This window comes from Talpa europaea (assembly GCF_964194135.1).
Source record: "Talpa europaea genome assembly, chromosome: 8".
NCBI lineage: Eukaryota > Metazoa > Chordata > Mammalia > Eulipotyphla > Talpidae > Talpa > Talpa europaea.
The window spans coordinates 71418953-71443894 of NC_140075.1; the positions used below are offsets into that span (position 1 = coordinate 71418953).

General features: G+C 35.6%; 1 protein-coding gene across 4 annotated transcripts in view; it reads left to right on the plus strand.

Annotated features, from left to right (window-relative positions):
• Window positions 1–17379, plus strand: part of SRP54 (signal recognition particle 54) — a gene marked incomplete at both ends in the record, with an annotated part of 30382 nt that extends 13003 nt beyond the window's left edge. For 2 of the 4 annotated variants that reach the window (XM_084240023.1, XM_084240024.1), the window contains 9 exons: window positions 1421–1571; window positions 2625–2773; window positions 3058–3158; window positions 3908–3994; window positions 6997–7070; window positions 7836–7944; window positions 11974–12144; window positions 16295–16390; window positions 17288–17379. In XM_084240023.1, the coding sequence (XP_084096149.1) occupies window positions 1421–1571; window positions 2625–2773; window positions 3058–3158; window positions 3908–3994; window positions 6997–7070; window positions 7836–7944; window positions 11974–12144; window positions 16295–16390; window positions 17288–17379 (1030 nt within the window). The remainder of the gene's footprint in view (window positions 1–1420; window positions 1572–2624; window positions 2774–3057; window positions 3159–3907; window positions 3995–6996; window positions 7071–7835; window positions 7945–11973; window positions 12145–16294; window positions 16391–17287) is intronic. The other 2 variants (XM_084240025.1, XM_084240026.1) reach the window with 2 other exon arrangements.
• Between the last annotated feature and the right edge of the window lie 7563 nt (window positions 17380–24942).

The following is a 24942-nucleotide window of genomic DNA, read 5'->3' on the forward strand; positions in this document are numbered from 1 at the left end:
GGACCCTCCTCCGGTGGCCAGGGAGCAGCCGGGGATCGAACCGGCGCTGCAGAGGCAGTGGGCAGCTTCGCAACCCAGCGCTCAACCACTGCGCCACCAGGGAGGCCCTTGTTAAAAATTTTTATGTCCTTAAGTATAGCAATTTTTTAATTTAAATCTCATGATAGTCTTATTAAATTCATTCCTGATTTTTGTTGTTAATTTAGGGGGAAATATTTTTTACATGGTATGTCTTTTCATTTGACAGTATTTATCTTTATAAAAAGTTGCCACTCACCTGCTCCCCTGTGTTTATAGCAGCACTATTTACAATAGCTAAGCTATGGAAACAACCCAGATGCCCCAAAATAGATGACTAGATCAAGAAGATGTGGTACATATCAAATGGAATATTACTTAGCAATCAAAAAAGATAAACATGCAGTTTGCTGCAACATAGATGGAGCTAGAAGGGATCATGCTCAGTGGATGGTGTCACTCATATAAGGAATTTAGAAAACTTAAATAAGGGACCAGGAAAAAGATTAATTAATACAAAGTAAAAAATCAAAATCAACAAGCAACTATAAATCAGAGACACACTACCGGGGGATAGGGAAGAACAGAGAGAAGAAGGATTAGGGTCAAAATAAGGGGGGTGCAATTGTATGGGGAATATAACTAAAATGAAAATGCATACATTGTGCAAAAATGAAAATGACATAAGAATTATATGAAATAAAATATTTTAAAAAGTTGCCACTAATCAAAAGGATGAAAATTAAAGTGTGATGTCATTTCTTGATTTTTCAAGTTTACAAATGTTTTTGAGGATTATGAAAATGAAATTGAGATAGGAATGAAAACAAACTTTAAAAAACAAAAAGCATAAGTGTTCAAACCATTTGATCCAAATTCAACTTGTAGGAGTGTATCAACAGTTTCAAAGAAAAATTATGAACTTTCATTTTGGCTATGTTTAATACCATGAAATTGGAAAAATCCTAAGTGGCCAAACAGGGCATTTATTTTATGCAAATAACATGATGGTATGCTGTGTAGCCTAATAGTCATATTTTATAAGAATATTTAATGGTTATAAAATGCTTATTGAAGTGTTAAATAGAAAAGCAAGTGTAAAACATTATGTAACCTAAGTTTAATTATTAAAGAAAATGTAAAAAAAAATTGAGGGAAACAGCTCATTTAGAAAAGACATATAGCATAATCATAATCATACAGGATTTTGTAGTTGGAAAACTGGACAGTACTGGGTGCTGCTCCAGAAATAGATGTTTTATTTAATACCTCTTTGATTTTGTTCTTATAAATGAAAATTGTCATCATCATGACTTTTTCAGAATAAAGTTACAATTTTCAAATGATTAGTATTTGAAAGTTTTGCTGTCTGATTATGAAGTCATTTGTCCATGTGAAATAGCTATACAGAAATGGATCCTGTTATCATTGCCTCTGAAGGAGTGGAAAAATTCAAAAATGAAAATTTTGAAATTATTATTGTTGATACAAGTGGCCGCCATAAACAAGAAGACTCTTTGTTTGAAGAAATGCTTCAAGTTGCTAATGCTATAGTAAGTAGCTTTCAGTTTAAAAACATTATAAGGACTTTGTTTAATTTAACTGCAAATGCTGATTAAGTTTATGACCCATATAAATTATGTTTCTGCCTATAAGACAGATTCTAAGTATATTATTTCTATTTTGGGCACCTGTATCTGTATGATAAGGACGTAATCTTCTCAGTGTTAGATATAAATTTTCATTAGTAAATATCAAAAGTTTCCTTTCTCAATCATTCTATTAGTATATATAAGAAAAATAAAATATTAAAAATTAACCTTAATATTGGTTGGATTTCTTTCTGTAAATTATTTAAATTGAAAACATACTTTAGATGAATGTTTAAAGATTGTAAAAATGAAATATTTAAAAATATTAATCATCATTTAGTGTCTTTAAAATTATGATGGAAATCTGGGGAGAAGAAGCAGTTTATAGATATTCTGTAGCATGTGCTAGGATCAGATGTTTGCAGTGGGGGTATTGGCTTTAATTCTTTGGTGACTGATTAATGCTAGCAAGTTTCTTTTCATCTATTCTGTATTGGATGAGTTGAGCAGAGCTAAAGGAAATGACCTCATCACTATTCATTTTGGTGTCAGTGCACACACACTTCTACTTTTAATTTTTCTAAAATTATTTCTGCTATTCCCTTTGCCTAGAATACGATTCCTCTAGATATTTCATAACTTTTCTCTCTTTATGCAGGCCTCAGCTCAAATGTCACCACTAGAGAGGTCTTTCCTGATTACTCTACCTAAAGAACCCTCTCCCCAATCTCAAACCTGATATTTTCTATCCCATTTTAACTATACATCTGTAAAGTTTGTTTGCCTTTTTGTTATGTGTCTCCTCTGGCTAGACTGTAAGTGCCACACAGGCAAAGATTTTCTTATTTTTGCTTTTTTCCCCAGGACCTAAATGCTACCTACTATGTGGTACTCTGTCAATAAATATTCATTGATTGAATAACTATTTAAAATAACTTTTTCTATTTTATCTTCTAATGGTGATATTTGCCACAATCAATGAAAATATGCATCTTTTTTATTTAAATTTTCTAGCAACCTGATAACATTGTTTATGTGATGGATGCCTCGATTGGACAGGCTTGTGAAGCCCAGGCTAAGGCTTTTAAAGATAAAGTAGATGTAGCCTCAGTAATAGTGACAAAACTTGACGGCCATGCAAAAGGAGGTGGTGCACTTAGTGCGTAAGTATTATTGATGCCATTGTCGGTCCTGTATCTTGGATTTTGAGTGTGTTTATGACTCTTGTAGATATTTTGTAAGAAAGATCTTTCACAACATATTCCAATAGTGACCTAATATGGGCCATAAGAGAAATTTTAATAGAAACAGTATTTTGGAGCCTCTCTGTGGAGTTCTATTTTAACTAGTGAAAAGAAACTGGTGCTATGTACCTTTATTTAATTAACTTTGAAATCTGCTGAGAACTTGCTTTCTTTTTTGAGATTATGTTTTCTTTTTATTATAGAGTTGCTGCGACAAAAAGTCCAATTATTTTCATTGGCACAGGGGAACATATAGATGACTTTGAACCTTTCAAAACACAACCTTTCATCAGCAAACTTCTTGGTGTGTATTGTGGTGATGATTTAGATTAACCTCCAAGAAATATTACGGATTTTTAAGACAGATTAAGATTTTTTTTTTTTAAAGATTTATTTATTTATGCATACAAGAACTGGGCCATAGGTGTGGGAGGTGAGAGGATTCACCAGAGACACAGTGGGGAACAGAACAGGCAGATAGACTGAAGTATAAGTGCTGAGGGGAGCAGCGGGCAAGTCACGAGAGGTCTGTTGTGCCATGTGGGTAGCTCCCTGGCCAGGGATCAGACTCGTGCTGCAGAGGCTGCGGACAGCTTCATAGCACTGCACTCAACCCCATGTGCCACCAGGGAGGCCCCAGATTAAGATTCTTATACTGCCCTCTCACTAACTAGGAAAATTACTTCCTTCTTTGACTCTCTCCTGTAAAATAGGAATGATGGTTATCTATTTCCTATGGTTAGAGTAGTAAAATGAACTCTCAGATGGAGAGTTCTTTGGAAAAGTTTTAGAGCAGCCCAATATAGAAATGTGTGGTTGTGGTTATGGCAGTAAAATTCATAATGTCTCCAGATGGTATTGTTATAGAGCATGGAATTTGGAATTAAACTTGGATCTGGAGTCCCTGCTTTATCACTTAACCTGTCTAGCTTCATTTTTCTCCTCTATATATTGTAGTAAGAATGCCTGACCTGCCTACCTCACAGGGCTTTGGTTTTTATAAAGCAGGGTATATTATTTACTTGTTAATTTTTTCTTTTTTGGGTTTTATAGGCATGGGTGACATTGAAGGACTGATAGATAAAGTCAACGAGTTGAAGTTGGATGACAATGAAGCACTTATAGAAAAGTTGAAACATGGTATACATGTGGCAAAAAACATTTAATCTCAGATGTCTTCTTTTTGTTTTTATTATTTTTATCCTTGATTTCTTTTTGATAAGGCTACTATTTGTTTGATATGGTAAATCGATTAATAGCTAATTCTTCAGATGTTTATTATTTTAGGTTCTATGTACAAATCGTTTGAAATTGCAGACATCTGAATAGTCACAAATTCTAGAATCTTACTTTCTTTTTTCTAATCAAATTGTCTTAAAGTTAAAATAGAGATTTTCATTGGTTTCTTTGAAGTAAAACAGATTAAAACTAAATTAGAACATGTTCTTCTAGGCTGTGTACTTATAAATTATATGTATGTGTGTATGCATATGTTATGTATATAATACATAAAATAGTTTTAGAAGATGAGTTTAAATATACTGCATATATCCACACAGTGAAGATCATTGCTAGAGAGAAGTATGTCATTGTGATTAAGAGCTTGGGTTCTTAAATATGACTTAGCTGAATTTGTATTTGTCTATTTTTAGCCATGTAACTTTTTAAAATTAATCCCAGTTTTTCAGATTACTTAACCTTGATTTCCTTATTTGTAATAAGTAGATCATACTAACTTATTCACAGAAATATGAAGGTTAAATTAGCTAGTTTACATAACCTGCCCAGTATGTAAGCACTCAGCGTATATTATTATTAAACATTTCTGTTTTTCTCAAAATTATCTTATCCCATCATTTCCAGGGCATCATCCTTTTCTTCCTCTTTGCTCCTCTTATCTCATTAGCTACCTCTCTTAAATGTTGGTGTTTTTCAGGGGTCATTCTAGGTCATAGTCTTTCCCTGGTGCTTCTGTCACATGGTTCTATGTTTGCTAGACCATTCTTGGATATTCCATAGACATCTTAAATTCAGCACATTCTTATTATCTTCCTATCCTAATCTCCTACCCTGTTGTTATTATTAATGAATGTTAACATCATTCCTCTTACTGCCAGAGTTAGATACTTGGGTATTAACCAACTCCTAGCTCTTTCCCAGTCTGCCCACACCTTTTCCCATCAGTCAATCAGTCCTAATGATTCTACTTCCTAAGTGTCCATTCCATCTTCTTCTCTTCAACTGCCCTCAATTATGTAAGTTCACCTCTTGCCTAAATTGTTTCTTTTTTTAAAAAAAAAGATTTATTATGCATATAGGAGCTAGGGTACAGGCCAGAGGTATGTGGGAGGGGGGCGGTTTGAGAGGATTTACCAGAGACAGTGGGGAACACAACAGGCGGATTGACTGAAATACACTGCTGAGGGGAGCAGCGGGCGAGTCAGGAGAGGTCTGTTGCTCCATGTAGGTTAGGTTAGCTCCCTGGCTGTGGATAGTTTCATAGTGCTGAGACTTAACCCCTTATGCCTCCAAGGAGGCCCCAAAATTGTTAGTCTTTTAAGGGGTCTGCTTCATAGACTCTTCCCCTTGCATCTATTTTATATAGTATAGCCAAAATATTTCACAAATGACAATCTGACCCCATTAATTCCTTTATATAAATACTTCAGTGGCGTCCCTTTACCCTTAGAATGTTTTTAAATCACCCCACCATGTAGCCCACATCTTCTGTGTCTTGTTTCAGCAGTTTTTGGTTTCTGGTTTTATTTATTTATTTTCTTTTTTAACCATTATGTACCAGTCATGCTGAACTTCTTTCAGTTTCTCAAATGTGCATTGCTGTGTCTCACTTCTGGGCCTTTGCCCTTTTTCAGTTTTTTCACCTGTAGATAGGTATCATCTCTTCCTATTTCTACAATCCTCTTCCCAGCTAAACTAGCTAACTCCTAATCATACTTCGGGTTTCTCCTTAATTTTCCTTCTTCAGGCATATTTTACCTGATCTCTAGACTAAATTAGACCCTTCTGCCATATCTTTCCATTGTACTCTATAATTATATTTACAAATATTTGTTGTCTGTCCTCCTCAAAGATGAAGGTAAGGTTTATAGCTGTTCTCTTCTAGTAGTTCTCCAGTAAATATTTGCCGAGTAATGAATCTATTCCCCATTGCCTAGTTTGCCCCTGTCTTCCTTTAATTTTGAGTATCTTTATAACTGCTTCCACTACTACATCAAACTGAGCATTGTTTTCCTAGTCAGTCTAATTACTGACTCCTGTTTCTTTTCCACTGTTTAATTCTGCGTTTCTAATCGCATTTCTATTAAAATATTTTACTGATACTTTAAATTCAGAATGTCTGAAACCAAATACATTTTCTTTAGGATACAAATAGAAAATACTTCATCCTTTGTCTTATTTCTTTTCTGTTTGTTTTTTTTTAATTGCAGTTAATTTACCTATAATGAAGTACTCAGTATCATTCCATCACTTTGACCAATGCAGAGGAATTATAAAATTTTCATTATTCTGGAAAATTTGCTTATTCTCCTTTCCAATAATACCTAATATTATTAGAATCCTAAAACATGTCCTTTATTTTCCATCTGGTTTCACTCAGAATATTTTTTTATTCTCATTCATGTAGTTATACTTACCTATAGTGTGTTCTCTTTATTGCTGATTAGTATTTCATCCATAGTCCATCCATTTTCCTATTGATGGGCAGGTAAGCTGTATAAGAAACTCCAAGTAATCTACTAAAGTGTTTTTGCCATTTTACACTCTTACCACTAATACATGACAGTTTTGCTTGCTATGTATCCTCTTTAACTTTTAGTGTTACCAGGCTTTTAAATTTTAGTCATCCTACTATAGTTTATGTTTTGTTTTCAAGTATCTTGTGTCTTTGTACATGTCCCACATTTCTGTGTTAAAATGTAAGTTTCTCTAGGATGGGATCTGTATATTCTTGACTGTATTCATCCTGTGATCTTGCACATAGTAACAGCTAAGCAAATATTTATTGATTGGGTATTTTGTAAGTGTGCTTTGGGATAAATGCATGATTAGGGACATATTGGTTTTAATGAATGACAAGATTGTTTCTCTTATATATCTGAATCATTTATGTTGTATTTCAGGTCAATTTACATTGCGAGACATGTATGAACAATTTCAAAACATCATGAAAATGGGCCCCTTCAGTCAGATCTTGGTTAGTAATCCTGAAGTTTCTGTCTCCTTTGGTTTTCCATTAGAATTTCTAAGAACCAGTTCACTTGATTTAATTGTTTTTTATTGAAATAATGCTGCATTATAACATATAAGTTTCAGGTGTACGTCATTGAGAATCAGTATGTTTATATACTACATTAAGTTCACTGATAGAAGTCCAAATCTATTCATCACCATACTGTTGTCCCCTTTTTCCTGATTTATCCACCTCTTCCCCCTTTCTTTCTGGTAACTACTAATCGGTCTTAGAGCCCAAAGTTAATTTTGTTTTATTTATTTTTTAGATTTATTTATTTATGCATACAAGAACTAGGATACAGGCCAGAGGTGCGGGGTGGGGGGGGTGATTGGATTCACCAGAGTCAGAGCAGGGAACAGAACAGGCAGATCTACTGAAATACACTGTTGTGGGTAGCAGCAGGAGTGTCAGGAGAGGTCTGCTGGACCATGTGAGTAGCTCCCTGGCCGGGAATCAAACTCATGCTGCAGTGGCTGCGGAGAGACTCACGGGCTGCCTCTTAACTCCTTGCACCACCAGGGAGGCCCTATTTTGTTTTATATAGTTCATCTGTTTCTTTTCTCTGTTTACCACATGTAAGTGAAATTAATTTTAAGAACTATTTTGGTAAAAAATATTTTAGGACTTAAGTGTCAAAATTAAGCCAATAATTAAATGAGACCAATTAATCTTTTTTGGGAACAGTTAATCTTAAACTATTATTGATTGTATGTTTAAATCTTTCAGGGGATGATCCCTGGTTTCGGGACAGATTTTATGAGCAAAGGAAATGAACAAGAGTCAATGGCAAGGCTAAAGAAATTAATGACCATAATGGATAGTATGAATGATCAAGGTAAGATGGCACATTACTTGACTTAGACAACAATGTTCTGAATATCACTAAATTTAGAGTTTCACTGTTTTTTTGTGGATGAACTGGGGAAAAAATTTGACTATAAAGTTACTGTTAGGTAGATTTGTTGCTGCTTGAAAGCTCTTAGTCAAAGGATTATGATTATTGTATTGGCTTTATTATTGAGAGAAATGTCTAGTATAGTGCTTCTCTCAATGTACTCCATAGAAAAAATACTAGTTCTTTATGATGTTCATAGAAATAACTTAAAAGCGGAATTCTGTAATCAAATAAATTTGAGGGACTCTGAGTTAAAAAAGCTTGTAAGTTTTTTTTTTTTATTTTAAAAATTAATTTATTTATGTATACAAGAGCTGGGGTACAGGCCAGAGATGTGGGGGAGGGTAGGGGTAAGAGGATTCACCTGAGACAGAGTGGGGAACAGAACTGGCAGATCGACCGAAGTATACTGCTGAAGGTAGCAGCGGGCGAGTCAGGAGAGGTCTGCTGCGCCATGTGGGTTGCTTCCTGGCTGGCCAGGGATCGAACTCGTGCTTCAGAGGCTGCGGATTGCTTCATAGTGCAGTGCTTAACAACCCTTGTGCCACCAGGGATGCCCCCAAGCTTGTAAGTTTGAAGTCTTATAGCCTTAATACATTAATATGAGTCTGTAAGAGAGGGATAGTTTAAGCGGTGTTTACAAACTTGTTTTGCTCTGAACTCTTAAACTTTCCACCTTCTCAGAAGTATATTGCTCTGCCTCTATATTCCTGTATCATCACTGTGTCCTATATTTCCAGGTTCTTTATCTGGTCCTTAGCCCATTAGCATTTCTAGACTCTTGACCCCTTCATCTTTTCTCCAGTTTTTTTTTAGCACCCTTCTGATTCCATTCAGCAGGTATGTCAACCATTTATCACCCATTTTTAAACCTTCTGCATTGCTACTTGACCTCATTTACAAAGAAAATACAGATTTTTGGCATTGAATTCCCTAAACCTTTGGCTAGCTTACTTGTAAGGTTACAACAGCCACAAACCATACATTAAACTTTTTCCAGGATGTTTGTTGATCAATAAAATCTTTTATCGTTGATCTGTCTTTACTGACTCCTCACTCCATTCTCATTCACATATAAACATTCATGAGCTCATATTTTCTGTTTTACTCCCCATCTCTTTTCAGTCCAGCTTCTTAAAAAACTATTTAGTATTCTTCTCAAACTACTGAAATCTAACTTTGTCTCTACCATTACTCTGAGATAGATCTTAGAAAGATTTCCAATAACCTTCTACTAGCCTCCTCCAGGGGAGAATTATTAGGTTTTTTCTTGCTCTTTACAACATTGGCTATTGTTGATCAACTTTTTTTTCTTGGTTTCCATTATGTCATCTCCCTTTTCTGTTTCCATTATGAATTTCAAACTGCTAAACCCAGCATACAAATTCTGATATAATCTTACTCTTACCTAGTTTTGCAACCTCTTATCTCTCTCAGCTCTTTTTTTTTTTTTAAAGATATATTTATTTATTTATACAAGCACTGGGTACAGTCAGAAGTGCGGGAAGGTGAGAGAACTCACCAGAGACAGAGCGGAGAGCAGAACAGGCAGACTGATGAAGTACACTGCTGAGGGGAGCAGCGGGCGCAGCAGGAGAGGTCTGCGCGCCATGTGGGACCCTTGCCGGAGGGCGGGGATTGAACCAGCGCTGCAGAGGCTGCAGGCAGCTTCGCAGCCCAGCGCTCAACCACTGCGCCACCAGAGGAGGCCCCTCTCTCAGCTCTTAACCCTGCTTGGTTCCTTCCACACAAACCTATTTGTATTTATTCTAGGAATCCATGTTCTGCTTACTAGAATGTCCCTGACTCCTTTCTCATCTTAACTCATACTTGTCCCTCAGGAGTATTCAGTTAAGAGAAACCTCCAGCCTGGGACCTCTTACTATCTTCTTTAAATTATGCCTCATCCTGCTGTTTTCTTAACTCTGTCATACTGTTTACCATGACATGCTGTTATTAGTTTATCTTCTTTCTCTCACTCCATTTCAACTTTTGGGAAGAATCTGATATATATTCCTAAATTTTTTTGTTAAGATTTTATTTTTGTGTAGAAGAACTGGGATCTAGGCCAGAGGTGGGGGTGTGTGTGTGAGAGGATTCACCCGAGACAGAGGGGAACAGAACAGGTGGATTTACTGAAATACACTGCTAAGGGGAACAATGGGCAAGACAGGAGAGGTCTGCAGTGCCATATGTGGGTTAGTGTCATGACAGGGATCGAATTCAGGCCTTGGAGTGGAAACGCTGAGATTTAATCCCTAAGCCACAAGGGAGACCCAATTTCCTAAATATTTTATAGTGAAGATGTGGTATAAAAGTTGCATTTATGAAATGGCTCTAGAGATCTTAACTATTAATTTATTTTGAGATAATTTGCTCTTTGTGTTGCATTGGTAATCAAACTTCACCTGGGTTTCAGATCAGTTCTGAACAATATAATTAGAGGACATAGACTGATTAGATGTAGTTAGGAAGTCATGATGATAAATGGAGTTCTAAACCATTTATAAGAGGAATAATCAAAAGAATTGAATATTTTTCACCTGAGAAAATTCACAGGAGACATAATAGTACTTAAACATTTGAAAGTCTTATTCTTTGTGCCTGACAAGGATGCATTTATGTTAGTAGAAGTAGTACCAGGAAAACATTTCTTTTCATTGTGTGAAAAGATTTTTCATAATTACTGATATAATAGAATGGCATAGATTTCTTTATTTTATTTTTTTATATTACTTTTTTTTTAAAGATTTATTTATTTATGCATACATACGAAAACTGAGACACAGGCTAGAGGTGTGTTGGGGTGGGGGTGAGAGGATTCACCAGAGACAGAGTGGGTAACACAACAGGTGAACCAACTGAAATACACTGCTGAGGGGAGCAGCGGGCGAGCCAGGAGAGGTCTGCTGTGCCATGTGGGCTGCTTTACTTTAGATAATGGGTCATCTCTCCTGGAGCTATTGAGGTGGAGGCAAGATCTCCACTTATTGAGGCATCCTGTAGAAAGAATATAGACATTTTGACTAAAGTCTGTCCCATTGGTGAGATTGTATAAAATGAAAGCCAAAAGAAGGGCTTTTCATATTCTAAGCAATACCAAAATACTGGAGGGAATTAACTCATTCTTTATGTTCCAGAAAGGATTAAAATACTACAGATAGGGCTTCCCCGGTGGCGCAGCGGTTGAGCGCTGGGTTGCGAAGCTGCCTCCGGCCTCTGCCGCGCCGGTTCGATCCCCGGCTGCTCCCCGGCCACAGGAGGAGGGTCCCACATGGCGCGCAGACCTCTCCTGCCGCCCGCTGCTCCCCTCAGCAGTGTACTTCGGTCCTTCTGCCTGCTCTGCTCCCCGCTCTGGCTCTGGTGGATTCTCTCACCCTCCCGCGCTTCTGACTGTACCCAGTGCATGTATAAACAAACAAATAAATAAATGAAACATACCTCTGTTAAAAATAAATAAATCATTTAAAAAAAAAATACTACAGATAGTAATTACGTGATTGTAAGAAATAAGCAGGGTCTGTGATTACAGATTGAACATCATCCTTCTGCTTGCTTATATGCTTAAATTTATGATTTAAAGGTAAAAAGCTAAATAGGATTGAGCTAAGATGAGCACATTTGTCTTTTTGAAATATACCATATACCTCTGCTGTATGCTTCAGAAGTATTGGATATGAGATATGGAAAGAGTAGACATGGGTTTTGAAAGTTGAGAATATTCTCTACTCATGAGTACATGAGCATTTTATTTTATTGTTTTTATAGCCTATATATTAATATATCCTTTTGGATACAGTCCTTGTTTAATTTTTAAAACAGAAGTAAGCATGGCAAATGATAACATTTGTTAAGTCTGGTAGTGCATTCAACTGTTATATTTGGTTTTCTGTAAGATACTTGCACACAATTGCTTTGAATGATAAATGTTAATTGTAGTAATTGAAAGTAATTGACCTTTGTTCACAGAACTTGATAGTACTGATGGTGCCAAGGTTTTTAGTAAGCAACCAGGAAGAATCCAGAGGGTAGCAAGAGGATCAGGTGTGTCAACAAGAGATGTTCAAGAACTTTTGACACAATATACCAAATTTGCACAGATGGTAAAAAAGATGGGAGGTATCAAAGGACTTTTCAAAGGTAAGAAAAACAAACTCACCATTAGTTAGCACACTGAAAGAAAGAAGTTGAGAAATTAAGATTTAAAACCAGAGTGTACTGCCAGTATTGTAAAATATATTGTTTAATTTAATGTTATATTCAGGTGCTTCCAGAATTTATAATGTGATATGATTTATGTTTTCAGACTCAAGGTAATAAACACTAAAATTTTTAGAAATCCAAATTTTATGATTTTATTTTCATGAAAATGAGGTACATACTAAAGAAAATTAAGAGAATATATGAAAAAATAAAAAACAACTTCATATTCCTAATACTTTAACTTCCCTGTTATGAATCTCAAGCATCCTCCTGGAAATGACGTTTGATACAACTAGTGTTTTCTTCTGATACATCATGACCAATTTTCCATATTGTCAAATATTTTTCAAAATATAACTTGTTTATATGTAAATAGTCTAAGTGCTCCAGAACAGATGTGTGGATCAAGAAGATATAGTATATATACATACTGGAATACTGTTCAATGATCAAAAAGATAAACTCATGCCATTTGCAGCAACATGGATGGAGCTTGAAAGGATAATGCTAAGTGAGATAAGTCAGAAGGAGAAAGATAAATACCGATGTGTCACTAATATGTGGAATATAAAGTAACTCAATAATAGATAAAGACAAGCTGAAAAACTAACCCTTGATAGCTGACTATAGAACTTAAGCACTGAGGTGGGGAGGGGTTGGGACTGGGGTTAGGGTACGAATGAAGAGGGAAGGAAGCACAGTGGTCTGTGGTAGTGGAATATGGGTGAGTTGGTGGTGGTTGCATTATGGTGATAATACCTGATAGGTATTTTACCTCAGTTAAATATAAATTAATTAAAAAACAAAAAAATAACTTTTAAAACACTGAATACTATTCCAGTTATGAGTGTATATTTATTTAACATAATACCATTTTGTTGGATCTTTAGACTGATTAATCCTCTTTATCAGTATCAGTTCTAATATCGGTTTTCTGTAGTCTTCTATGAGGCCAGGGATTTTGTCTGTTTTGATCATAAACAGTGGATGACAAATAAATTCCATAATTTAATATTTCCAATTTCATGGTCAGTTGTTATTTTCAATATATGTTTTGTAGAATACTAATCTTTTTTTTTTTTTTTTAAAGATTTTATTTGTTTATGCATACAAGAGCTGGGGTACAGGCCAGAGATGCCAAGGGTGAGAGGATTCACCAGAGACAGAGTGGGGAACTGAACAGGCAGATTGACTGAAGTGCACTGCTGAGGGGAGCAGCGGGAGAGTCAGGAGAGGTCTGCTGCTCCATGTGGGTTGCTCCCTGGCCAGCTGGGGATCAAACTCATGCTGCAGAGGCTGCCGATTGCTTCACAGTGGAGTGCTTAACCCCGTCCGCCACATAATCTTTTTTTTTTTTTTTAGATTTATTTACTTATGCATACAAGATTTGGTGTGTAAGCCAGAGGTGCAAGGGGGCGAGGGGTGAAAGGATTCGCCAGAGAGTGTGGGGAGCAGAACAGGCAGATCTACTGAAATACACTGCTGAGGGGAGCAGTGGTTGAGGCAGGAGAGGTCTGCTGTGCCATGTGGGTTTCTCCCTGGCAGGCAGGTAGATGGAACTCATGCTGCAGTGGCTGGCGATAGCTTGATGGCACTGTCTTTAAACCCCTGCACCACCAGGGAGGCCCTACAATACTAATCTTAACATTTCTTCATATAGTTACTGGTTTGAGTCTTCTTTGTGAATCACCTCAAGTGTTCCTTATTCATTTGTTCATTTCCCTCTTTGCTTTTTAATGACTTTAAAATTCTTGGCTTGTGTCTGCAAATATTTTTTCTGAGTTTTTCATTGGTCTCTTTTTATTATATTTTTTAATGACCAGAAATTTTTATTTTTAATGCACTTGAGCCCATCAATCATTTCCTTTTGTGTCTTTTATGCTTACAAAAGCCTTCCCTGTTTAGCTATCATAATAGTCACATATATTTTTTCTACTCATCTTGGTTTTATAGGTTTCTTTTTTTTTATATCTGGAATTTATTTTGTACTATATTGTGTAAGGTAAAAAGATAAGTTTGTTTTTTCCAAAGAGTTCATCAACTATCTAGTCCTCATTTACATTTTTTCCCTATATTGTAAACAGCTAACAGTGAGTTTATTATTTTTTAAAATGTTGATTAGGCAAGCTACAAAAATGAACATTATGCCATGACTAGCTTTCTGAAAAAGATTAGCGTTTACTAAAAAAAAAAAAAAAGGATTAGTATTTACAGAAGTTTCTATAATATATTGTCTTGACACTTTATTATCCTGCCTTACGATAGCCTGCGTGGGTGGGTGAGTGGGTGTGTGTGTGTGAAATAGAAAGAAGACCAGGGAGAAAAGACAAATATGTTTAAAATTAGTTATAATTCCTATAATCACATGACAGTTATTAATAAACACATTATATCAGGTTAACAACTTTTCCAAATGACCCTGACTTTTCTTGATAGAATTACTGCAGATTTATTCATTAGATCCTGTCTAGACATTGATTACTCAATAAAGGCATAATCAAGATGGAATGGGCAGTGGATATAACACACATCATTGTCAAACCAAACTCTTAATATTTTTTAGACATTTTAAGTTCTTAAAAATGTACTCTTATGATAATCACCAATGGATAAGAAATTCATGTTTTATACAGATTTTTCAATCATGAAAATTTTTTTCACAGATTGTATCATGTTTTTAGACATCTTTTTTATTCATAGCTCTTAATTCACATAACTTATTCAGATTAGCCAGCATTGATCAGAAAACTGGGGAGAGGCTGCTTTTTCATTTTCATTAATATTCCAGACAAGTACGATAGTTAATATTTTTTTGAAATAGATAATTTTGCTGAATCAGCTCTACATAGTCATTGTCGATGATCTCTTTTGCTTCCTGTTCTCAACAACTGTTCTCTATAGGATGCTCTTATATCTTCTGCCCCAAAGTACTTCTATTATTTTTTTTTAAGATTTATTTATTTATGCATACAAGAGCTGGGGTACAGGCCAGAGATGTGGGGGTGAGAGGATTCACCAGAGACAAAGTGGGAAACAGAAGAGTCAGACTGACTGAAATACACTGCTGAGGGGAGCAGCGGGCGAGGCAGGAGAGGTCTGCTTCACCATGTGGGTTTCTCCCTGGCCAGCTGGGGATCGAACTCATGCTGCTGCAGAGGCTGTGGATTGCTTCATAGTGCGGTGCTTAACCCCTTGCGCCACCGGGGAGACCCATATTATTGACTGCCTTTTTTACTGTGGAGTATTGACTAAGTATAGAAATTCATTGATAGAGTTGCATTATTGTTGTTTCTAATCTATGAAGGCTTTCCTTATCCTATAATAGCTTAGATATATTCTGATCTTCAGATTTTCTCTGACTTATTCTTTGATATTCATTTACCAGCAATCTAGTCTTTTTCCCAGTTATATGTATAGAGTTTTTTGTTTAGCATTCTTCCATGCCACTATTAAACAATTGTTAAAACTTACTGTTAATAATCACTGAAAGTAGTTTTGCTTATAGTGACTCATTTACAGATATAAATTAAAGTATTATCAACAACTATAGACCTTAAGAAAGTCCCTTAAATATTTTTAATATCACTTGATCTTTCTCAAAAATATGTATATAATTGAGTTAAAGATTAAAATAATTGTTAAGAGTAATAAAATTATAGGTGATTTTTTCTTATTCACTTCAATCAATTCAATTTTACTTATCCAGTTTTTATTTATTACATTTATTTTTTGGCGGCCTCCCCAGTGGCACAGCGGGTTGAGCACAGCACTGTGACGCTGTCCACAGCTTCTGCAATGTGGGTTCGATCCTGGCCGGCCAGGGAGATTCCACATGGTGCAGCAGACCTCTTCTGTTATGCCTGCTGCTCCCCTCAGCAGTGCTTTCAGTCCACCTGCCTGTTCTGCTCCCCGCTCTGTCTCTGGTGAATCCTCTCACCCTCCCGCACCTCTGGCCTGTACCCCAGCTCTTGTATAAATAAAATCTTTTAAAAATTTTTTTATTTTTTATTCATTTTATTCAATTCAATAACATATCGTTCTAGGTTATCCTATTACATTCTATATTGAATCAGAACTTTTTTTTCAGGTGGTGATATGTCTAAGAATGTGAGCCAGTCGCAGATGGCAAAATTGAATCAACAGATGGCCAAAATGATGGATCCAAGAGTTCTTCATCACATGGGTAAATGCAAAGTTGTTGCCATTTGCTAATACACGGTTTATTTTAAAAGGGTTTGAGTTTTAGTAAGTCGCTGTTGTGTATTATGAAAATCTGGTCAAAAGATGTGTGCTTTAAGGCAGATGTCCATCTGGATTCACTCTATATAATCTGCTATATATAAACTGAGATTTTATTCACTCTTTTACTGCCATGTTTGATTTTTGAGCAAGATACTTGATCACTTTTTGTTAATGTTTTCTAGTAACTTTTTGCCCTAGTTTGGAACCCTAATATTTTTAGTGATGAAACTTTGAAATTATCTAAGAATTTTGAAACCCAGTTGCACTTTTACTGTGTAACCTATGAAAAGTTCCTTAACATTTCTAAATTTCACTTTCCCTTTCTATAGTATCACAGATAACAGCTCATTAAGAAATTATGATAATTAAATGGTTTAATATACATGAAAGCATTTACTACAGTTTTGGGCATATAGTAGATATTCAATTAAGGGGTGATTTTTTTTCTTCCTATGAGTCCTCTGAAATTACTCCTTCTACTCTCCTCCCCACTGCCCACCCCACAATTAATTACTATTTACAGCAAGACTCTTCAGATTTCTCAGAAAAAATATTTTGTTTAGATATACTAACTCTACTGTGTGCAGGTACTATTTATTCTAAGATCTTTTCATGTATTATCTCATTTATCCTCACAACTTGACAAGGTAGGTTATTCTCTTATAAAGGTGAGGATACCATTGATAATATAAATTTTTAATTGGTATGTTCTTTAACGCTAATGACCAGATTGTAGTCAGACCCAGTTTATTTCTTGGACGTTAAAGTACTTATTAGGCAAAACTAATATTTCAAATCTGCTTAATAATTATCTGATTTTATTCTACTTTTGCTCTAGGTGGTATGGCAGGACTTCAGTCAATGATGAGGCAGTTTCAACAGGGTGCTGCTGGCAATATGAAAGGCATGATGGGATTCAATAATATGTAAAAGAAGATGCCTTAATATAAACTGACTTAGTTGATCACACTCTTTGCTGAGACCTCAGAGTTTCCCTCCTTTTTTGCAAATGGGGAAAAAAAGTATTTTTCTTGCCTGTCTTGCCCTTATTTTTCTTGTCTTCCCCACTTCTCTTTTTCCTTTCCTTACTCCTGCCTTCCCTTTGATGTAGGGAAGAATATATGGTTTTTGTGGAAATCATTATATTTTTGCTTTAGATTTTTTTTTGTTAGTTTTCACCATCATTAACACTTAAGTTAAAAAAAAATCATGATGTAAAATTTTAGTACTTAAAAGTTTTTAATTATCTCAAAGGCCAAGCATTACATTTGTAAATGGTCCTGGTCAGTAGTTACATGATGTCTCAATAAAAGTGCTGTAAAATAAACTTCAAAGTCGTTAATAAGTTAAGGGTTTGTTAACTTTCTTTATGGTTCAAAATTATCTATGTATCAATCAAAAGGCAGACAGAAAAGCCAATAGCTATATGTCACTTAAAACTTTTCATAGAGGTATACCTTTAATGGAAAATATAGTAGAGTAACTTAATTTTTGTTTAACTTAGAGTAATTAAAACAATTTTGCCAGAGAAAATCTTAGGTCTGCCATTTAAATAGACATTGTGAATTTGGTTACAGTTCACAATGTAATGTTTTGTATATAACTTGCATTTTTTACCTCATATTTTTAAAGCCTTAAGGGCAGTATTTGATTTTTTTGAAAAACCAATTTTGTTGTTTCTTACATATCAAAAATCTGCTTGAAAAAATTGATATACTTTGAAGATAATAGCTAATGTATAGCCCTCCAAATGGGAAAATAAATGAAAATGTTAGGGCTGTCACTACTATATATTAAAAATAATGAGACCATGACAAGGTTGATTTGGTTATTGATTACTTTGGATTGCTGCATAATTCACTTAGGAAAATGGCTTTTAAATAACTTACAGAATTAAAAACACTTAGGATAGTTATACCTATTCATTATTGACATCATGAAATAATAGATATGGTATAGCAATGTATTTTGAGCTAGGATGAACTGATCTCCAGCAAAGAATTGATTTGTAGTAGAAGGAGAGTGAAAGAAATAGCTAGCTTTTATAGTATTAATTTTTTATGACTCAAGTGTTTTAAAAAGGTCTTATAAGCCAAAGCATCTGTAAAAAATAATTGCATAAAGAATGCACCTGATTTTCATGTTTACTTGGGCAAAGATTTTATATCCCATTAAATTATTTTCACCAGCTAAAACCCAGAATATCTATAAAGCATTGTATACCCTGTAAAAATGTTGTATCTTGTTTTCTGCAGAAATGTTTTCTGCAAGGTCCAGCTTTAGAAAATTGATAAGAGAAAATATTGTTCTCCAGATTAGTTTCTAATTAAAGTTATGCAAACCACCTTTTCTGGGCATGCATTTTTGTGACTTCTATCCTTGGGGTACTACTTCTGCATTTTGACCAAAAAGGAAATGAAACATTTGGCCATAGTTAATGACTTTAGGCTAGTTTTTAGTATTTTTATATCTTATGCAAATTGTATTTTCCAGAAGCAAAAGAAAGGTGGCAAAGGACAACTAAAGGTCCAGTATTCCTGGCTTCCATTTCTCTTACCTCTTTTGTAAAATGAGGATACTAGAGATGCTCTAAAATCCTGATTCTATTAAATCCTCAATGGCATCTTCAGTTAAAAAAGCTACCCTTCAATTCTCGCAGTTTTTATCAAGGTATTGATACTATATACCAAATACTATATACCAAATCAAACCCTTTACTAATTTGAACAACTTTCCTTTTATTTTTCACTTTCAAAATAATTTCTGTAGCTTTTTTTTTCTTATTTTTTTTAAAGATTTATTTATTTGTTTATTTATACAAGCACTGGGTACAGTCAGAAGCTTGTAAGGGTGAGAGAATTCACCAGAGCCAGAGGTAGAGCGGAGCAGGCAGATTTACTGAAATACACTGCTGAGGGGAGCAGCGGGCGGCAGGAGAGGTCTGCGCGCCATATGGGACCCTCGACGGTGGCCGGGGATTGAACCGGTGCTGCAGAGGCTGCGGGCAGCTTCGCAGCCCAGCGCTCAACCGCTGCACCAAAAGGGGAGGCCCAATTTCTGTAGCTTTTTGACATCTATTATATTTCCAACTTAGACCATCAGCTAGATGTAATATCATACAAGATTGGATTCTTCCTGAATTTTATTGATGTTACTCTAGTGTTGCAAACATAAACTAGACTTCCTTAAGCTTATAAGGCTTATTTAAATTAGAAACAAACTTAGAAATTTATTATCAACAAACTATAATACCAAAAAAGAACAAATTAAATAATCTAATATTCTCCTGGAAGTATATTTTGGGGGGTGTGAGATATAAGGTGTGTATATATACACAACACATTGCAATTTTTTTTAAAAGACTTTTTTAATTTATTTATACAAGAACTGAGGTACAGGCCAGAGGTGCGGGAAGGCAAGAGAATTCACCAAAGACAGAGCAGAGTGCAGAACAGGCAGATGAACTGAAAACACTGCTGAGGGGAGCAGTGGGCGAGAGAGGAGAGGTCTGCTGCGCCATGTGGGTTTCTCCCTTGCCAGCTGGGAATTGAACCTGTGCGGCAGAGGCTGCGGACAGCTTCACAGCACTGCGCTCAACCTGCTGCGCTACCAGGGAGGCCCTGCATTGCAATTTTATGAGAATTTTTTTCAGGGGAAAAATTAAGTATACATCATATAGTAAAAGTGATTTTAAAATACATTACATAAGCTATTATCTGGTACAAATAAATACAGCATATTATAGTGTGAGAGGAAGCCCTAAGTTCTCATAAGTTATGATATGCTAGCTTTGTATAGAATATAATGTCTCAGAGCTAAAAAGAAATGTAATGTTAACAACATGACAAAACCAGGAAATTTACTAATTTCAGATAAAATTAATAATACTGTTATACCTTAGTTCAGTAACTATAGGGGGATCTAAAAAAAGTAAATCATAGTGTAAAATAAAATTGAGTTTCTTTTATGGTTAACTCTAGTACATGTAAACATATTTGGTGAAAAAAATGGAACAAAGCATTAAAATAAATGTGAAGGTGTTTCAGCTATCAAAATCCTCAATGAACAGAGATGCAACAAAATACTCACAAATTGAATTCAATAGTATATCACAAGATTATATACCATGATCAAGTGGGACTTATCCAGGGATGCAAATTTGGCTTATTACATACAAATCAATTAATGTAATACATTCTAGCAACAAAAGTAAGGGAAAAAATCATACACTAGCAATAGGGGCAGAGAAAGCATTTGATAAGACTCAGTACCCATTTATGATAAAGACTCTAAACAAGATGGGAATAGAAGGAAACTATCTCAGTGTAATAAAGGCCATATATCACTAACCAACAGCCAATAGTGTAAACGTAAAAAAGCTTTCCCGTTAAGATTGCGAACAGGAGAATGGTGTCCATCGTCATCTCTTCCGTTTAACTTAGTATTAGAGGTTTTGGCCAGTGCTATCAGAAAAACAGGAAATAAAGGAGGTCCAGTTGGAAGAGCAGTGAAACTATCACTATTCACAGACAATATTATATATAGAAATTTCTAAAGACTCCATCAAAAAAGTTATTAGAAACAAAACAGCAGGTTACAAAATCAACACGTAAAAATCCATAGCCTTTGGCCTCCCTGGTGGCAGGGGTTAAAGTCATGTACTATCAAGCTATTGAAGCCACTGTGGCATGAATTCCATCCCAGGCCAGGAAGCAACGCACATGCCACAGCAGACTTCTCCTGTCTTGCCCGCTGCTCCCCTCATCTGTGTGTTTCAGTCAATCTGCCTGTTCTGCTCCCAACTCTGTCTCTGGTGAATCCTCTCACCCACTGCATCTCTGGCCTGTATCCCAGCTTTTGTATACATAAATAAATAAATCTTTAAAAAAAAAAAGAAAAAGAAAAAGACCTCAGAATCAACGTAATGAAGTAAAAGGCCTATACAAGAACTACAAGATGTTACATAAGGATTTAGTGACTAAGAGTTGAAAGGCTATCCCGTGCTCATGGAAGGGGAGAATCAATATATTCAAAATGATTGTCTTGCTTACAAAAATAATAAATTTAACATAATCCCCATCAAAATCAATAGTTTTCAAAGAAACAATAATAATGAAATTCAATGTGGAACCACAAAAGTTCTTAAATTGAAAAAGCAACCCCAGGGCCTCCCCAGTGGCACAGCGGTTGAGCACTGGGTTGAGAAGCTGCCCACAGCCTATGTGGCGCCGGTTCGATCCCCGGCTGCTCCCCGGCCACAGGAGGAGGGTCCCACATGGCACGCAGACCTCTCCTGCCGCCCGCTGCTCCCCTCAGCAGTGTGCTTTGGTCCTTCTGCCTGCTCTGCTCCCTGCTCTGGCTCTGGTGAATTCTCTCACCCTCCAGTGCTTCTGACTGTATCCAGTGCTTGTATGTATAAACAAACAAACAAACAAATAAATAAATAAATCTTTACAAAAGAAAAAGCAACCCTGTATCATGTTACCTGACTTCAAACTTTAAAGCACTATTTAAAACAAAGTGGTATAGGAACAAAATCATACATAATCCAGGGATAAGAATTGAAAGCCTGGAAATAAATCCACATACATAGTAGCACCTAGTCTATGACAAAACAACTATGACCATAAAATGGGGAAAAGATGATCTTTTTAATAAACAGTGCTAGGAAAATTGGAAAGTCATACAAAAGAATGAAATTGAATTACTAATACCATACACAAAAACTAAAAATGGATTAAAGGTTTAGAAGACCTACAACAATAAAATACATAGAAGAAAACATTAGCCATACATTCCGTGACATCAACAGTAAAGAAATATTTGGTGGCCCAACCCCTATGGCAAGAAAATTAAAAAACAAAAATAATTGGAATTATCTCAAGTTAAAAAGCTTCAATGAAAGAAAAGACAAGGCAATTAAACACCTTATTGTATGGAAGAAAATATTTTAAAAATATATAACTGATAAGGGATTAATATCCAAGATATATAAACTCATATAATTCAACAACAACAAACAACCCATCTAACAATGGGCAACAGATATAAAGACAATTCACGAAACAAGATATCCAGAAGACCATAAACCATGAAAGAATGTTCATTATCACTTCTAATAAGAAAGATGCAGAGCAAACCTACAATGAGGTACCATCTCACATCTGTGAGAATGGCACATAGTAAAAAAAAACCAAAACCCTACAACAAGTGTTGAAGATGCGAAAAAAAAGAAAGGAACCCTAGCACACTGTTGGTGAGAACATAAACTGATGCAACCATTACGGAAAACAAGATAAATTTACCTTAAAAAACAAAAATGGAAATACCATGCAACCCAGCAATTCCATTCTTGGGCATATATCAACAGAACATGAAGCCACCAACAAAAAAACCCATATGTTCCACAATGCTCATAACAGCATTACTTACAATAGGACATGGAAGCAGCCTAAAGGTTCATCAACAGATGATTGGATCAAGAAGATGTGGTATAGACACACTGCAAAGTATTATATTGCCAAAAGAAAGGATGAAAGGCAGCCATTTTCAACAAATGAGAGAATCTGAAAGGATTATGTGCGGCACACAGTAAGATCAAAACATTCTGGGCATTTACAAGGCAGATAATTCAATAACATAAATTTTTTAAAAACAGGGCATACTAATAAACATCCTGAGGGCTCAGGTTAAGAGAGAGGAGAGGGAAAGGGGAAAAAAAAGGACAGAAAGGAAAGGAAGGGAAGGAGAGGGGAGAGAGGAATCCACCCCCTGAACAGCCCCCTCAAAAGAAAGGAGGAAAGAAAAAGAAAAACTATGTCAAAAATAAATAAAATAAATAAAAACTATGTCAGTAAACATTATGGCTAAATAAGAAGTAAATGTAATTAAGTTTTGATTTTCCTTAAAACCTACCAGAAATTATTATTTTTTTAAAGATTTATTTTTATTTATACAAGAGCTGGGTACAGGCCAGAGTCATGGGAGGATGAGACAGAGTGGAGAGCAAAACAGGCAGACCGACTGAAGGCACTGCTGAGGGGAGCAACAGGTGAGACAGGAGAGGTCTGCCTCGCCATGTGAGAATCTCCCTGGCGGGCCAGGAATTGAACCGGAGCTGTGGAGGCTGCAGATAGCTTCACAGCGCAGCGCTCAACCCACTGCACCACAGGGGAGGCCCCCTACCAGTAATTATTAATAAGGCCAAATAAGTAAGTTAAAACTAGAAAGCCATCATCACAGCTCAAATCTAGGATTCTCTTCATTGCTCGTATTCACTAAATTAGAAACTGAGACATCATCTTCAGAATGATAAATTCCAATTATAATGTTGGAATGTTAAGGTATTGTTTCAAGGTTGAATCTAACACCCTGTTTGCTTTTGAGCCAAGAGTTGCAGGAATGATGGATTTATATTTCAAATGTTGCGGGGTTAATTTAGATTTGACTTCTAGATCAGTTATGTAGTCTGTGGTTTATTATATGTGTAAAGTACTGATGTGAAATTTTGCTTGCAGATTTTTCTTCACACTTTGCCATTAGGGTAGTTAACAGTTAATTTGCTCTCAGTGTTGAGTAGTGCTAACCCAAGACTCTAGGCCTATCTCCTCTACTGACATCTTTTATGTAATATGGACATTTTGAGTACAAGGTTATTTTCAGATACTTTTAAAGTAAACTGGTAGTAATGGCAACACTTCCTTTGATAATAAATACTAATGTGCTACACAAGTTCTTTTGGTTTTGGCATGCATACACAACTATTAGCAATTCTCTTATTAATTTTCTCTCTACTTGAGAACAATTTGAAGAGCACATTATATCTTTCAGCTTCACTTAGCTTAAAAGGTTCTCTCATTAGCCTAAAATAATGGATCATAAATGCAAGCACAATAGAAAAGTTGCACAGCAGGATCTGCTTATAAGAGATCTTTCATATCCCCTAGAGCCTTACATTAGAAAATCTCACTAGCTGGGCCTTAGACTGTCTGATACAGCTGCATAAACAATTTCCTTCTCATTGGAAGCAAAATAGAGTAATATTAGTGTCCATGGTCTATTTTTTCAAGCAACATATGCTAACATTTTGTGTCTCTTTCCAGAGAAATGTCCCATAGCTGCATCAGTGAGGAAAACATGTAATGTCTGCCTATCTTCCGAATTTAGGAATCATGCTTGCTTTTTATAATTTTACAAAAGAATGAGGGAAATTTGCTTCCCCAGTGACCCAAAAGTAGTAAGAATCGTTATTAGGTATATTCATAGGCATATAATTTCCAACTTTGGAAAATCAATAGAGGGGTTCAGATTTTCATTTATGACAGAGGTAATGCAAGGATTACCCTCCTGTTTCTTGTCACTCTATGTTTTAAAGTAAATTCTAGTGACAACTGAATTTATTTTTCATATACCTTAAATACTACAAGGTGAAGGCAATATTTAACATGCTGTTTTGTTGCTCACTTTTTTTAAAATTTATTTTATTGAGGTGGC